This window comes from Carassius carassius, chromosome 25 (genome assembly GCF_963082965.1).
Source record: "Carassius carassius chromosome 25, fCarCar2.1, whole genome shotgun sequence".
Taxonomy (NCBI): Eukaryota; Metazoa; Chordata; class Actinopteri; order Cypriniformes; family Cyprinidae; genus Carassius; species Carassius carassius.
The window spans coordinates 19814276-19831086 of NC_081779.1; the positions used below are offsets into that span (position 1 = coordinate 19814276).

The 16811-nt window shown below is 39.8% G+C and overlaps 1 protein-coding gene across 1 annotated transcript in view; it reads left to right on the top strand.

Moving 5' to 3' along the window:
• The first annotated feature begins 1943 nt into the window (after positions 1-1943).
• Positions 1944-16811, top strand: part of LOC132104364 (zinc finger and BTB domain-containing protein 10-like) — a 20585-nt gene continuing 5717 nt past the window's right edge. The window contains exons 1-2 of the mRNA XM_059509795.1: positions 1944-3129; positions 10327-11248. Coding sequence (XP_059365778.1) covers positions 2488-3129; positions 10327-11248 — 1564 coding nt within the window. The 5' untranslated portion in view covers positions 1944-2487. The remainder of the gene's footprint in view (positions 3130-10326; positions 11249-16811) is intronic.

A 16811-nucleotide genomic window follows, 5' to 3' on the forward strand; every position in this document is an offset into this window, starting at 1 on the left:
ATCTCCATACCTCTGCACACCCGGTTCACACAGACAAGATGCATCATCACCGCGTTCACATACGCTGTGCAGACAGAGCAAGAATGGCAGACCAACATCAACAACCCGATCCCTGGTAATGTAGTACTTTTAAAGTTTTCTCGCCGGCGGTGAATGACACATGATGTAGCCCAACGGTTCTCAACTGTTTAAACACCATGTTCATTGCTACCTACTATGTATGTCTATGCATTCAGGGGGCGTAGCTTTGGACAGTGATTGCAGGGAGGGTGGTATATTCGCTTTCAGTGCTATCAGGCTAAAGTTAGCATTTAGCAAAGATCTCCTACTGAACCTTTAAATGCTTTGTTCCTGAATGAATTAGCCATTTGAGCTACATTAAACTGTATAAATACATCTAAATGCTATTTCAGATGCAGATTCTAGAAATATTTTCTAATGTTGGAATGAAAGACATTACCGGATGAAGTGCTTCTTATTCTTACCCAAAAATATAAAATGGAAGAAAGGGTTAAAACTGAACACAGTCTTGCTACAAGCTGTGTATGATTTTTTTTATATATATTTATTTGCTTCTTTTCCATTTTGCATTTACTTGTACTTTTACTTTCAATATTTAAGTACATTTAAGATTTTAAAAATACTTTTCGTACTTAAGTACAATAAATATCACACACTTTAAGACTTTTACCTCAAGTAAAATTCTAAACGTTGACTTCAGCTTCTACCAAAGTCATTTTCTGGTAAGATATCTGTACTTTTACTTGAGTATGGCTTTCAGGTGCTTTTATACACCACTGATTAAATTGCTTCTTTTAATAAACACATTTTACTTTTCTAATTTCGACCAAAGTATACCAGTAGAGCAATTTATGGAGGTAAACCTGGTCTTTCACTTCCACGGGTGGGCTCAAAGTTTCTAATTTAAATACAGTCAAACAAGAGGAGCCTGGAGGAAATAGATGAAATGATTGTTGCAGACTTATAAATTTTCTATCATCTCGGTACTGTAGGAAATTACGCCACCCACTGGATGACAGGATTTAATAATCCTCCAGTAAAGTGTATTTTAAACAATTTGTATAATATCCGTTTTGTGTTTTGGGGCGTTTTTTGAACCTCTAGCACTTTTAACTCGATTCCCTTCTTCAGTAATAAATTCCAAAGTGATTGGAAAAAGTGCAGTGAACATGTCCATGGACGTTTGTTACGAGCCACACTGATTTACTTGATAACTTTAATTTGCAGCAAGACTGTTAATGAATATTACTCCATATTTGATTTCTCTACACTGGCTTCCAGTACTGTATAGGATGGGTTTTAAGCTTCTTTTATTAGTTTATAAGTCTTTGCATGGCCTAGCACCTACTTATCTATCAGAGCTGCTAACTGAGTATCAGAGTGGAAGAACACTGAGATCAACAACTCTGAATTTTCTTAAATTCCAAGGACAAAATTGAGCTAGAAGAGAGATTGTGCATTTGTGGCAGTAGCGCCAAGACTTTGGAATAACTGACCTTTACATGTCAGGGATGCTGACTCTGTACATGTTTTCAAAGTACAGCTAGACATATTTGTAAGACATATTTGTTTGCCATGGCGCATTCTTCTTGTTGATACTTTTTGTATTATTATTATTATTAATTGTTGTTGTTTTAGGTGACTTTTCTTTTCTTTATTTGATTGGTATATATATATATATATATATATATATATATATTTTTTTTTTTTTTTTTTTAATATAAATTATAAATACAAATTAAAAGACAATTCAATACAGACAAGTGACAGCCAATACAATAGTGTACTTGTGCCAAAAAAAAAATGTTCATTCAAATGAAAACAAATGTAGTTTGTAGTTTCTAGATTTTTGTAAAAAAAAAAAAAAAATATATATATATATATAATGTTGTGACTCAAGAAGACTTGATATCAAAAAGCCAATGCATCCATCTCCGTCACCACCTGTAAAATACACCTATGCGGGCGTTCATCGCGAGCGAACCCACCTGTCCCGACCATCACGACTCGAGCCACAGACATGGAGCGACGTCTTTAATGTCACGCTCAGCGGAGGGCGTGAAAGGGATACAAGGACCTATCGGTTCGAGACGTGTAGTTCTATAGATGAAAAAGCATGCGGAAAATGGGTGCAGTCACCGACACAAAAGACCCCTGACTGTTCGGCGTCACCCCCATCTTCCTTTAACACGAGCCTCCCCCCACCCCCCCACCCCCCGACCGAGATGCATTGTGGGGGAAGTCGTTGCCATTCGACCTCTGCGGGGCCTGCGCGGACGCAGACAGAACCCTCAAATTCATTATGCCTTTAAAACCCCTATTTATTTCCGCATAACCTACATACTCTCACCAGGAGGCCAGAGCGCGGTAAAACGGCTCGTTTCATGCGGAATACTTTATTTAAGAGAGCCGCGATCGGATATTTGTTTTGTTGAGAACGTGTAGATTGTAATTTATTTCAAGAAAATGTCCGGTGAGCGAAACCGCAGGTCGCTGGCTTTCCGAGGAGGTGGATTAGCCGTCACCGGTGCCAGCGCCGTCGGAGCAGACAGCAACGGGAACAGCTGTGAGGCCCCGGCCTGTCAAGACCGACATCTGAACGGGAACAGGCAGGATCGAGAGGACGACGGGGATTTGGGGGCGAAAGGACCATCGCTGGGGAAAGTCGAGGGCGGGGGGTCCGTGAGCGACAGCACGGAGCCGGAGGAGGACGAGGACCCGGAAGGGGGCAGTTGGACAGCGGGGAACGATCATGACAGAGGCGTTTTAAACAGCGCGATGGTAAAAACCGAGGGCTGTAAGTGGGCGACCGGCAACGGCGTGAACCGAGAGGATTGTAGCACGGGAGAAGCGAGAAAGCCGCTGCTGGAGATGAGACCTCAGACGCTGCTGCTCCAGAAACACTCGCTCTTCCAGAACTCCTGGCTGCAGGAGTTTCCCTGGCTCAAGTTCAGCCAGGAAACAGGACTGATGTCTTGCTCCTGGTGCCATAACATCGCCACCAACAACAGCGACGAGCTGATTAAAGGCAGCCGGAATTACAAGCGGGCCTTGCTGCTGAGACATCACCTGTCCTCGGAGCACGGCAGGAATGACCCGACCAGACAGGTACGTCCACACCGCGGTATCACGGGGCCGGGGACATGAGGATACGCGACGGAGCCGACCCATGCTGTGCTGTACAGTCTTAAGTTAACAAATGTCGATGTATTTCCTGCTGTATTGCGGTGAGAATGCAGTTTGTAAAGCTGTTTAGCGAGCTAACAGGTCTGTTAGCTACAGACTCGGTTCGTAACGTTAGCAGGTTAGCATGTGTGAGCTAACTGGATCAGCGCTGTCAGTTGGTGAGATGCGCTGATAAACAAACCCTCGACTGAGTTATTTAAAGTATAAAATTATTTTTCTGTGTGTTTTACGCTCATTTGAAGCCTTAACGAAACTATACCGCGGATTATATGTGAGCTATCGCTTTTTACGTGATGATTTTTTATTTACATGCTTTTGTAGGATGATCTATCAGATAATCGTTATTAAACAGACCAAAAGTACTATAAAGGCTGTGGCTCAGAATGTATGTCCTTGTTTGCCTGACTGTTTCCTGCACTGCACTGCACTGTAATTATCAACCCTGGTTGTCATGGTTACTAACCTGATTGCTACAGAGGTCACACAATAATGGCAAGGGTTTGACCCTGCTACCTTTGGGGAGCCACACCCCTTCCCAACCCCCCTGGCTGTAAAAACTGACCTCTGGCACATCTTACCCTCCCCTTTTAGGGCACCTAAATTAGAGGCATTGTGTTAGGTGACTCCCCAAGATCCAGAGATAGTGTGTGTCAATGCTACATTGGGTCAGAGTGAATTATGTCGCCTGTTGAGCAGAATAAGATTAGGTTTTAATAAATCTTATCAGCAGCTGAGAAACACTTTTGTGATTTAAAATTCACTGTAACAGTGAAATTTAATTAATATTTGATACTTCTGCATTCTATATCCAACTGAACTGTACAATTCCAAGAGACTTCGTTTAAGATAAATAGTTATTGATTTAAAAAAAAAATATATGCTTTTGATTCCTTGTCCATTATCAAGCCATACAATGATTGATTCATGTACTAAATCCTATCTGTTGCTGCAGAAGATGTCGTGTTACTGGTTTGCCTGTAAAGTCCTTTAGGATTGTGTGGTATGATAATATCCAGTCAGTCTAATTAGGATGACACAAAGTCTTCCACTAACTCAATTTATACCCCTCGTTAATTAGGAAGGAAAGGAGGAGGAGAGATTATCGCTGCCTCCCTAGCAACAGAGGGGTTAAATGGGTCAATGCTACATGCACTTTTACATTTACATTTATTCATTTAGCAGACGCTTTTATCCAAAGCAAGTTGTTTGAACTGAAATATGTGTTGGCAGTGTGTGTACACAACCACCCTATAATGATAAAAACCCACCCAGTGTTTTTTTTTTTTATCTACTAAAATATTTACCCCTTTCTCTAAACGATCTGATCTTAGATGAGCTGATGTCACAAAGACAGGCTCCTCCCACGATAGTTTAATTGACAGTAGTGTTCCAGCACAGACTGGACTGGTGTCTTACAGACCCCGCCCTGAGCTGACAGCAGTCTGCCATTGTTTCACCATCAGAGCAGATGTAAAAAAAAGAATGACTTCTAAGTGATTGAGGTGTTCTGTTGTTGGATGTAATAATGAACAAAGCAGCCATCATTTACTCCTGACACAGCTGAAGACGCAGTGGATTACATTTGTTTTTGTATGTAATGCGCTCCCGATCTACCTAAATGTATCTATCTTTGCGCAAAACATTCGTGGTCCAGCTTCACCAACAGAAAACGTTGAGTGTAAGGTTTTTTTAATGAATCTTTGAAAATCGCCTTTCCTAATAATGTGCTAATTGGCAAGTTTCACGATGAATGCGGCTGAAGTAAACATTCCCTCAGAGAGAAGCTGGAAGAGAGGGGTGGGGTCAGCAGAGCTCATTAACATTTAAAGGAAAATGCCACAAAACGGCTTGCTCTGAAAAGAGCCTTTTTTGACAGGGTAAAAAAAGGTGTTTTTTACACTACCAGTGATAAATTTTTAACCAAACTATATTACAGACTTTTCTTTAAGACCCCAAAGAGTCATATCATCTTGTGCAAAATGGGCATCCGATGACCCCTTTAAGAAGATGCTAGAAGGTCTGTTATGCTATGGTGTAGGGTTGCACCGAATATTTGGCAACTGAAATTATTCGGACGAAAATTGCAAAACAAATCTCTTTAGGTGTTTTGCCGAATAATATAATATGCACCGAACAATGATTAACACAATCAAATAGAGGCATGCACGAATGCAGCAAACATGTCAGCAGTGTGAAAGTATTTAAAACTATTAGAGAAAGATGCAGAAATCATTACAAGCATGATGCGCCAACAACGAGAGACTGTTTAGTGCTGCATCACGTCTCTGATGAGAAGAAGAGGTGGCTAATACTTGTGGTTAGGTTACTGTATGATGATTGAAATCTGGAAATTACCTCAAATGATTAGTAAATAAACTGCAGAATGTTATATTTTCTAATGCATGCACAAATTGCATGTATTCTGACAGTGCTGTACGATCTCATGGCGCCAGGGTTCAAAGTCCAAAGCACGTGGAAAATCTGTGCTAAACTTGTTACTCGTCAGTTGCTCAGTAACATTATTGTGAATTTTTTTTTAGGCATGTGACAGTGTGATACATTTATAAATCTGCATGCTGTTGTCAACCAGCACTGAGATCTTCGTGCGTGAATGTTCAGTGTTAAGTAAATCATTTTTAAAATTGTTGTTTTGTAATTGATTTTTTTTTTAAAAGCTGGACAAAATAGAATAATTTTGGCCCAGTGTTTCATTTTGTTTGGCTTCAGCCAAGAATTCCCATATCGGTGCATCCCATATCCTGTTCAATCACTTTCCTCTGTCATTCAACCTTTTTACAATATTTAGCTTTTTTCTTTATTTTTATGGAAAACTGTATGTTCTGTAATTTGTGGAGTAGTCTAAATGTGCTATGCTACATTTATTGCATGTATAGTATTTGTGATCTAGCCTACACTATAAAATAAAGGCTTCAAAAGGGGGTTTTCACAGTGATGCCGAAAAGGAACCGTTTTGGGTTTCCCAAAAAATCTTTCAGTGAGCAGTTCTTTTTTTTCATAGTGCGACAAATATTTGAACACTCTGAAGAACTTTTTTTTTCCCCACTGTAAAGAATCTTTTAGTTCCATGCAGTGTAGGTTTCTTATTTATGTGGATGGTTCCATGAAGATCCTTTAACATCCATGGAACCTTTTCAATGCCAAAAAGATTCTTCATAAAGGAAAAAGGTTGTTTAGATTGTCAAAATGTCCTTCACGACACGTTAAGAACCAAAATGATAATTTTAAAAACTGATCACTGAAAGTTTTTTTTTTTAGGAACTAAAAAATGTTTTCTATGGCATCACTGCAAAACCCCCCTTTTGGAACGTGTAGATGTTAAAGGTTCTTGATGGAATCATCAATGCTAATAAAGAATCATTATATTTTCATTGACATTTCAGAAATAAGAGTAGTGAACATGGAGATCACGAGACTATGGAAGAATAGTATCTGCCTTAAAGTAGCCTAATTGGCCAAAACATAAGGACGTCTGCTGTCTGAGTAAAGAAAGGCTGTTCTGATAGGCTACATCCTCCAATAGCCAATTTCATAATTGTGATCAATTATGTTCTTCAGTGCAGCAACTGTCTGTCGTAATGGGCTAAATGTCTTCACTGGTCCATATCAAACTGCTGTAATTGAATTACCCCTAAAGAAGGGTATCTGGGTTTCCTCATTCTCCAGATTAGACTTTGCCCTCTATTGCCATTATTAGTGAGCTGCAATGAAGCCGAGGGTCTCCACCCCTGTACTGTCTGCCGCTGTGAGATATGTGTGTATTGGGGGGCTGTTGTGGTGTTGGTGCTGGTGGGGGAGAATTCACTGGAATTTTGTATCGATGAGCCCTGCTCTTTGTTGGGAGGCCCAGATCCTGGCATTCCCCTCCCACACCTTGGGTCAAGCACACTGCTGCATTGTTCATGCATCTGGATGAGGGGACCAAGCGCTGGCCTCAGGGGCTGGGATGGCTCAGGAAGACTATGCGCAAGGAAAACAAAACCGCTGTCCTTGTTGTCTGAGGCACAATGTCCCTCTGACATGGTACTTGTGTAGTGTATTCTCACTGTGGCCCTGGTAGGTGATAAAGGCATGGCTCTCTGTTGCTGAAGGCTATGTGTTTCAATTTTGGGGAGCTATTGTTGGTTTACGGTGAATGGAACATGTTGGAAGTGAATAATAGAATAATGGGTGTTGGCAGCTCATCGCCTGAAGAGAGTTAGGTGACTGTCTGTTCAACTGCAGCGCAGGAGAAGGGCAGTGGTATTGGTGGTGGTTGTATAATGTTCCTGTTTCGCATCAAAATGAAAGTCTGGGGTGGGAAACCAGAGAGAGAAACCACTGCAAGTTTCGTTTATAACACGTTTTTTTTTTTATCAGAAACACCCCGTTTCCTATTTTCTTTCATCTGTCATATTCTGAATGATACTTTTTTTTCTTTTATATAAGCTACCATTCAAAGGTTTAGGGTCGATTTGGGGTAAAATGTTTTAAATGTTTTTTAAGGAAGTCTATGTATTTGTTTAACTAAAAGTACAGTAAAACGGTTATATATATATATATATATATATATATATATATATACAAATAAAATACAACTGAAAATAGCCTTTCTGTTTTAACTTTTATTTTAATATATTTTTAAATGTTTTTTTTTCTTATGATGAAAAAGCTGAATTTCCAGCATTGTTGTTCCAGTCTTCAGTGTCGCATGATCCTTCATGATCCACTTTTTTATTATCATTGTTTCTTTGATTAATTATAAAGTCCAAAAGAACAGCATTTATTTGAAATGTAAATCTTTTGAAACATTGTAATTTGTCTTTAGTTTCACTTTTGTTTAATGTAATGCATTCTTTCTAAATAAAAGTATTCCTTTTTTATTTTTTAATCTTACTAATTCCAAACTTTTGAACGTAGTGTAAATGAAATCCAAACATATAAGGGTTTTGTGAGTAAAAAAAAAAATTAAAAAAAATGTTTGAGAAACACAATTGGCATCAACCATCTGGGATCATAATTTTGGCATTTATAGATCTTCTAAAAGTAATGTATTTTCCTTTCGTTGTTTAGTTGTACAGTTTGCACAGGCAAAATGGCTTACAAAATGAGGACACAAATGACCCAGCAGCAGAGCTGTAGACAATAATAATAACAAACATTCAATTAAGAAAAAGACCATGCCAAATGTCAAACGGTCACCACAGACTCATTTTGACAAGGTTTAATGGGAAATCTTTGAAAAGCATGTGTTGTCTTGAATATGTTACACGTGGCACGTCTGGAGAGAGGATGAACTCTGAGCGAGTGTATATGAGAGAAAGAAAGGGAGAGAAAGAAAAAGTAAATTCTGAACTAGCATTTCCTGACACCAGCTTTCGACTGCCACCTCATCTGTCCTTTCTTTATAGCTTGGCTTGGCCCACAGTCAGGCTCCTTCTTGATAGATAGAGGCAAACAATAGTGGGGACACCACGAACGGACGTTCATTCTCGTCTAACACCCCCGTTCCTCATCCTCATTCTTCAAACCTTCTCTTAACTAGATTTTATTTTCTTTATTTTAAGAGTACTTTATTTAAAAAAAATAGATACTATAAAATTTTTCTCATTAAAATCCTTTGCTCACCCTCATGTCTTTTCAAACCTCTTAATACTTCAGTTTAACCCAAAAGGAGATTTTTGAAGGATTACTCTTTTTACTACTTCCTTTTACTCATTCATGCTTGTCATACCTCTTTTTTTATCCGAGAAACACACCTAAAAAGCGGTTTTTAAATGGGCTTCTCAAAGCATGACCATGTCTGCCATTGTTTGTCTAACAGTTAGTCCTATAACAAACCTTTTCCTCACTATAATTTGACTTCAGAAGACTTGAAATACCCTGCAAATCATATGAACTACTTTTAAGGTCTTTATTATTATTATTATTGGCAGTTCAGTTCGATATTTATTAAACAAAAATTTGACTAATATTTATTTTCCTAAGGGATACATTAAACTGATCAAAAGTTACAGTAAAGACATGAAAAAATGTGTCACAGTTTCTACTAAAAGTATCAAAACTGTTTTGAACATTGACAATAATAGTAAATGTTTCTTGAGCAGCAAATCAGCAGATTAGAATGTTTTCTGAATAATTTTTTTCATGGGAATAAATCGCATATTAAAAGAAATCTAATCAAATGAATTTAGCCTTAGTGAGCATAAGGGGTGTCTTTTGAAAACATGAAAAAATCGTACTGATCCATCTCTTTATCTTATTGCAAAGAGCAGTTGGAACATTCTTCAAAATATCTGAAGAAAAATGTATGTGTGTTCAAATGAGTACAGGTTTTAAACAACATGAGATGACAGAATTTTATTCCAGCTCTGGTTTTGTAATTCCAGCTGTTTTTTTGTAAGTCTTTTGCAACCTTCACCAGTAAGTTTGTTAGGGAATTGTAAGTGCCTTCTTCACAAAGCTTCAGTGTAGCACTAAAGCAACAGTAGTGAACGAGGAGCCTGGAGGAAAGGACTGGCATTGTGTGGAGAAATGGGGTTGCATTTTCTCTCCCTATCTCTATCCCTCTGACTACTGGTTGGGCCTTCGGTAGCTGGATCAGGCTACAGTAATAACCCCATCTAGCAGGACAAGCCCAGCAGTGTGGAGGAGGGGAGCTGGGAAGGCCTCCGCCCTGAGAAATAGATTTAATCCGAATTACTCCAGCAAAAAACCCAGCTGTGTGGTAGGAGGGGAAAAATGTAGGGTGGTATAAATTTCTGCATGGATTAGGACATCTGCTTTGCAATCCAGAAATATGTTGTGTAGGTTTACTCCCATTGGCGGTAGGTACCAGCTGGTTCTCTCTCTCTCTTAATTGTGAGAGCAGATGATGGAAGCTGATTGTGGGATGGGATAATGGCCAAATATTTAACATCTTAAAGAGCATTAACAAGGGCACAGAGCTCACGTCCTGTGAGTGGAGAGTTTACCACCACTGTAGTTCCCACAGTACTGCAGCTTTTGAGCCTGTTCAACCAGTTCTCTAGTCAGAGTTGTCACCGTACACCTGCCCTTGACCTTATGTTTACACTGTAGACTAATGCTGATTGTCATTTTTGTTTGTTGTCGCTCCACTAGGAGATGGAAAGGCCAGAGGACGCGGAGGGCCCAGAGGTGGATGACTATAGAAACAAGCCCAATGAGAACTCGTACTGCTACCAGCTGCTGCAGGAGCTGGATAAGCAGCGCAAGAGCGGCATCCTCTGCGACGTCAACATCGTGGTGGGCGACCAGGTGTTCAAGGCACACAAGAACATCCTGGTTGCTGGGAGCCGCTACTTCAAGACCCTCTACTGCCTGACGAAGAGCGAGAACTGCGACCAAACTACTATCACGCACTTGGACGTGGCGGCCGTGCAGGGCTTCTCCGTCATCTTGGACTTTCTGTACTCCGGCAACCTCTTGCTCACCAGCCATAATGCCATCGAGGTGATGTCCGTGGCGAGTTACCTCCAGATGACCGAAGTGGTCCAGTCCTGTCGCGCCTTCATCAAAGACGCCCTCAACATCAGCATCAAGCAGGAAGCCCCTGATTCTGTGGTGGTCGACTACAACAAGCGGCGGACAGTGGCGAAAGATTGCCAGAGTGCCGACAAGAAGCCCATCAACTTTTGGGCCACCAGCATCCTGTCCAAGCTGTCCATCAAGGCCAGTGGGCAAGTGAAGGATGAACCCAGTGACGTGGAGGTGTCCGGGGGAGAAGGCTGTGCTTTGGGAAGCTCTGGTTGGGGTGGAGAGAACTCGTCAGAGTCCACAGAGACAGAGCCACAGGTTCCGGGGCCGGTGTTCGTCTGGAACGAGCCGCACCCTGGTACTGGGGTCGCCGTCAAGAGAGAGGTGCTTCCTGAGCCGGGCAGCGGAAGGCGGAAAAAACAGGCTGCCAAGCGCTTTGTCTACAATATCCCGCCTGAGCCAGAAGAGGGTTTTGACGAGGGCATGTTCATCCAACCGTCTGCCTCCTACACCAGAGAGGACTTCTCTTACCTCTCAGAGAATGCCGGTATGTCACCCATCATGCCTTTCTCTCCTGTTCAGGTACCATAATGGCTTTTCAAACCAAGTCCAATTCAAATGGTCACAACTAATTCATGTGTCATTAAAAACACCCACCAAGTTCAAAAGAAAAATTTTATCATTTCCTTGTGTGCTGGAAGTGTCTATTGAGCTCTTTCAGGTTGTGGGAGTTTGGTTATTTAAATAACGTTGCCGAACTTGCCGCCCTATTATGTAGACTCATCAGCATACTCCAGTGCTGTCATTAGGATTGTCATGACAATTATGTTTTTGACACCTCTCTCTCACACTCACACAAAGGCTAGTATGCATTTCCGTCAAGCCTTTGGTAGTAGCATAATCAGTGTTTGTCAGAGACCGAATACACAGCCTTGAGGAAGAGGTCATGCCATGTTCCAAACAGCATGTTATCATACTACTAGCACTACTTGTTAATTTGATATGCCGAGTACATACTGTGCAAATTTTCAGCATGCAAATGGTTTACATGCGGCTTTAAATTTCCATATAAGTTGATTAGAAAAATGGCTCATATTTAGGAATGAGATTAGATCTTAGGTTGTTTACATCAATTTGAATATGGTTATGCAATGTTTAATATATTGTGGACCGTATTAAAAAAACAGCATGCTGTATACAGTATGTAATTTGGTAGTAGGCCTGATCAAAGCTTGATATATATACTGGCATTGCTTTGAATAGGAGATTCATAGGAGATTCACGCAATATGACTAAATGAAATTGCCAGTCGCCAGCTGGTAAAGGTGGAGCATCACTGCAGCTGCCATTAAAAGCTTTGATTCCCATAGAAGCAGATAGTGTCCTGATACTGGCACTTTAAACTGTACATGTGCATTCGTGCAACCAACCTCAAATGTATTACATTTTACCATTATTTGAGCATAAAAAACTTTTTATGACACCAATCAAGTTCGGTTTTATTGCTTAATTGAAGTATGTTGTTTAATTGTGAGCTTGGCAACACAAGTCAACATTAAATCAAAATCAACCTTTTTAATTTATGGATTTTTAATTGTCAGTTTTATTGTGCAAGACTGATTGATGCATGTTAAAATTATATTTGTGTTTGTAATAGGGCTGCATGATAAATCGAATGCGATATTTAATGCGCATCTTGTCATTAAAGCCGTAATTCTGTGATCAACGGTAAATCTCCATCACCTGCACGCTTTCACATGGAGCAGCATTAACTACACAGAGCCGTGGTTCACTGACAAGCAGCGCACAACATGTGCAAAATATGATTGAGTTTTTGTGCAGCTTGTCAGTGAACAACAACTTCAAATTTTTTTTTTAAAGTCGAGTCGAAGTCGACTAGTCACTGATGACGTCATTAATAAACATAAGCCTGGAGCTTTTTATAACGGCTCATTTTTATCAGTTCTTTTGTCTTTGGGTCGTAATATTTCTAACAGATTTCTGCTCTTTCTAAATCAGATAACATTACAGATAAAGTAGCACAGTAAAGATTACATTAATATTAATGCATTAGTTAGAGCAATTGCATATGTGAATTCATTCTACCTGGCAGTATCTCTCTACTAGTTGTAAGGCTGGATTTAGGATTAACTAGGATTTAGTTATTAAGAAATAATTTATTGATCTTTTCAGTTTCTTAGCTATTTTATTAAGAAATAACAGAACAGTGTTGTCAATATATTTACATGCTGAATGATCCTGTTTGGGCACGATCTGTGCGTGATGTACGATAAATATCGGTAAATATCGGCCGATAATTAATGCAAATTTACTCGTCAGTAAAGCCGGTTATCTAATCAGTGCTAAATTCCATCAGGTGCGCGATTTCACACAGAGCAGCTGTTAACTGACAGGCTGCGCAAATCCACGTTCATTATCAGTGTTGATTTGCGCAGCTTGTCAGTTAACAACAGCTCTGTTTAGTAACAGCTGCTCTATGTTAAATCTGGTTCCATGATTACCGGTAAATCGCCATCACCTGCTTTTGAATGGAGCGGCATTTTATAGACTATGCTGTAGATCACTGACAAGCTACGGAATATCGCGTTCATTATCCCAGATGAATCGCCTTCGATAATGAATGCGATATTGCGTAGCTTGTCAGTGATCTACGGCATAGTCTATTCAATGCCGCTCCATTTAAAAGCAGGTGATGGCGATTTAGCGGTAATCACAGAACCAGATTTAATCACTAGATGCGCATGATCATATCATTAGAAGTATTGCCCAGCCCTAGCACCTGATGGAATTTACAGCTGATTAGATAACCGGCTTTACTGACAAGATGCGCATTAATTATCGGCCTATATTTATCGTGCACCCCTAGTTACAGTGCAGCAGCTCATTAGATAAGAACAGCGATGAACTTACCTGTACAATAAGCGGTTTAAAACGTGCATTTTCCCATTCAGCTTCAAGCATCCAGTAATATAATTACACATGACATGTGGAGTACTTTTGGAGTATGTATTTATTTGTAATTTTAACTGTTTGGAAACGGAGCGTAAATGTGGAAGTCCTTCAAAGATTTATTATCCTGTTGCGCCCTCTACAGGACCAGAGACTAGTCGACGACAAGCTTGAAGCGTCATGGTAGAGCATTGAAGACTAATTGATTAGTCGGTGCAACCCCTAGCACACACACACACACACACGTCTTAATCTCCAGCTGAGGCAGTCGGCCAATCAGAGTCTTGGATTGTGATCGCTTCTCCTCTGGCCCTGTGTAGCTCAAGGACAAAAGATCATCTTCTCTTTTTAATTAGAGTGGCCAGTCTGTTTTCTCCTGCCCTTATTAAGGGAGTCAGCCCTCCCTTCACCTCATACCACAGAAACCTGCGTAATCTCTAGCCTGCCGAGCTGTCATGCTACAAACTCTCTGCCCCCATGAAACAGAGCAGCACGTGGTATAGTATCATGTCTTAAGTGACACGGTTCTGAGAAGAGGCTTTCTCTCACTTTCGTTGACTCCTCTAATGCAGGATAATGAAATAAAGCGGGGGAGTTGTTCTAGCCTCAGGCTTCCTAAACGCCCTCAAATGCACTTAGCTCGTATTCCTGAGGGCACTTAAATGTGCTGAGTTGACGGCTCACACCTGCACGGCATGTGTGTGTGTGTCAGTGTATTTGCCTACACATGCCTACATACGCTTACGTACTGGTACTCGCTTGTGTACTTACGTCCATGTTGACTACCCACTTCCTTTTTCACACATTGGGCTTTTTTCATGAAGGGGAATGTTTCTTATTGCTTAAACCATGTCAATTTAACATACTAATATAGTATGGTTACTTTAAAAACAAAATAATTATAACCTTATAAATAGTGTATTTCAGTAATTCAACTATTAATATGTAATGTATTCAAAAAAATGTATAAGCACAGACATCAGATATGTTTTAATGAGCTGCAGTTGTCACACTCACATTATTTTTATTTTACATGTTTTTTAATATAGTATTTATTAATAGTAGGAATTGGCTTTTATTTTTGCATATTCAGCTGTCACTGGGGTGGTAACTTTAAAAAAAAAAAAAAAAAAAAAAACCTTTTTACCCAAAAGGTGAAGGTACATGTTAGTACCTAGAAAATACAAAAGTGTATCTTCTGAAAAGGTACTGCCCCAGTGACAGATTTTGTAACTTTTTCTGAGAGTGTTTTCATTTTAATTTGTTTTAGTAATTTCGTTCATTTTTATTATTTTTAAAATAATTCTTTTCAGCTTTAATCTATTTAAATGTGATTAATTTTAGTACTTAAACCTATTTGAGTTATTTTCCATCCACAACAACATTTTATCATTTCCATTTAGGACTTTATTTCATTATTTTATTTATTTCATTTCAATTTAACTTTCAGTAAATATTAATACAACTACTACTAATAATTGAAGATTTAATTTTAGTACTTCAAACTTTACTTTTTAGTACTTCAAATTCATTTTAGTTAGTTGCCAAGGAAGCATTTCAAATTTTTGTTTAGGTTTAAGTTTTCATTTATGTCTAATTTATATTTGATTTTATTTGGATATTCATTTGATATTTATTTCAATTAATAATAATTGTTTTAGTTAACAATAACAACACTGGTGTCATGTCATGTAGCACTTTCACTTTCGGTGTGGGCAGACGAATTACTTTTCAATAAAACTTTGTTGCGCTTGGGTGAGCCCTGTCTGTTCTCTCTCACACATCACACAGCAGGATCCGTCACCATAAATGCCTGAGTTCTTTCCAGACAGGACGGCTGAATTGTTGATTTTCAGCAGTGACACACACACACTGCCCCTGATTCCCTCTTCTGAGGTGCAGCGCTGCCAGGGGCCGTTCCACCCTAATCCTGCTAATGCAGCCCAACTATCTCTGCCATTCCAAATATTGACCCAGGCAGAGTGGTCCCACTGCAGAGGTACTTACAACGGGATCTGACGGCTTTGGCCCGCCTGCCTGCTAATCCACAGTGTGTAAAATGATCCTCATCATATCTCCACTGCACACTCTTACAGACACACATTTACAGTTGTGTGTGATGTGTAGTGTGAAATTGTCAAGGATTTATCCCTGATGTGTGAGCGCAAACAGTAAGGGCCTCTTCACACTAAAATCGCTAACTATTTATATTAACTTGTTTATTATAAGCACATTGAAGTATGGTCATCTACCATTTTAAATGCTCAAGCTCTTTAAATCAGAATTTATTCTGATTGGCTGATGATGTTAATGTTGTTATTCATTAACATTTTAAAAGAGATTCCATCGCATATCCATTCCTCTGTCTTTATCAGCTGTGCTATTCCTTTAAAATTTGGAATGATTTTTAAAACTGTAACTTTTTCGTTTTTATCATCCTTGTTGTGAATGGGCCTTAAGTCTGGAAAGTACAGCAACATCAAATACCTCACCAGTGTGTTGCAAACGCTAACATCAGCTCTCAAAGGGAGGGATTGTTTTCTTCAAATGTAGTTATTTACTTAATGCTAATGCCTACAAACTCCATTTGCGTACCTGCATTTAGACACATTTCGGACAACAGCGATGTGTAGCTACTAGCTAGAAGCATTCATGTACTTGGGTAATTGAGTATATATTAGGTCTAAGAGGCAATGTAGTGTTTCCTTAGGGGTTGAGGTCAGTCTTAGCACTTAAAGGGTGGGGTCGGTTAAAACCTTGAGTCTCAGTTTGATTTCTAGCCTTGAGCAGTCTTATGACTCAGGCCTGACCATTGAGAATCCAAGTTAATCGTTAACCATTTTAGGTACCAACAAGCCCATAGTAACAGACTGATCTTTAATTTCAAGCCTGTCGACTCAAATGAACTGCACAGCTGCTGTCGGACCTTCTTTAGCCCCCAAGGTGGTGTTTAGAGCCTCGACTGAATTCCCAGGGGATCTGGCTCTTGTCACCCTCTTGGCAACCTGCTTTATGACCCTTTTGTTTTTGCCCATTTTGGCTCAAACAAGGCTGGATCCCACCCCGGTCCCACGAGCTGTAGTACAGGCAGCTCTGGTCTAATTGTCACAAGACACCGATCCAATCAGAGCTTGAGTTTT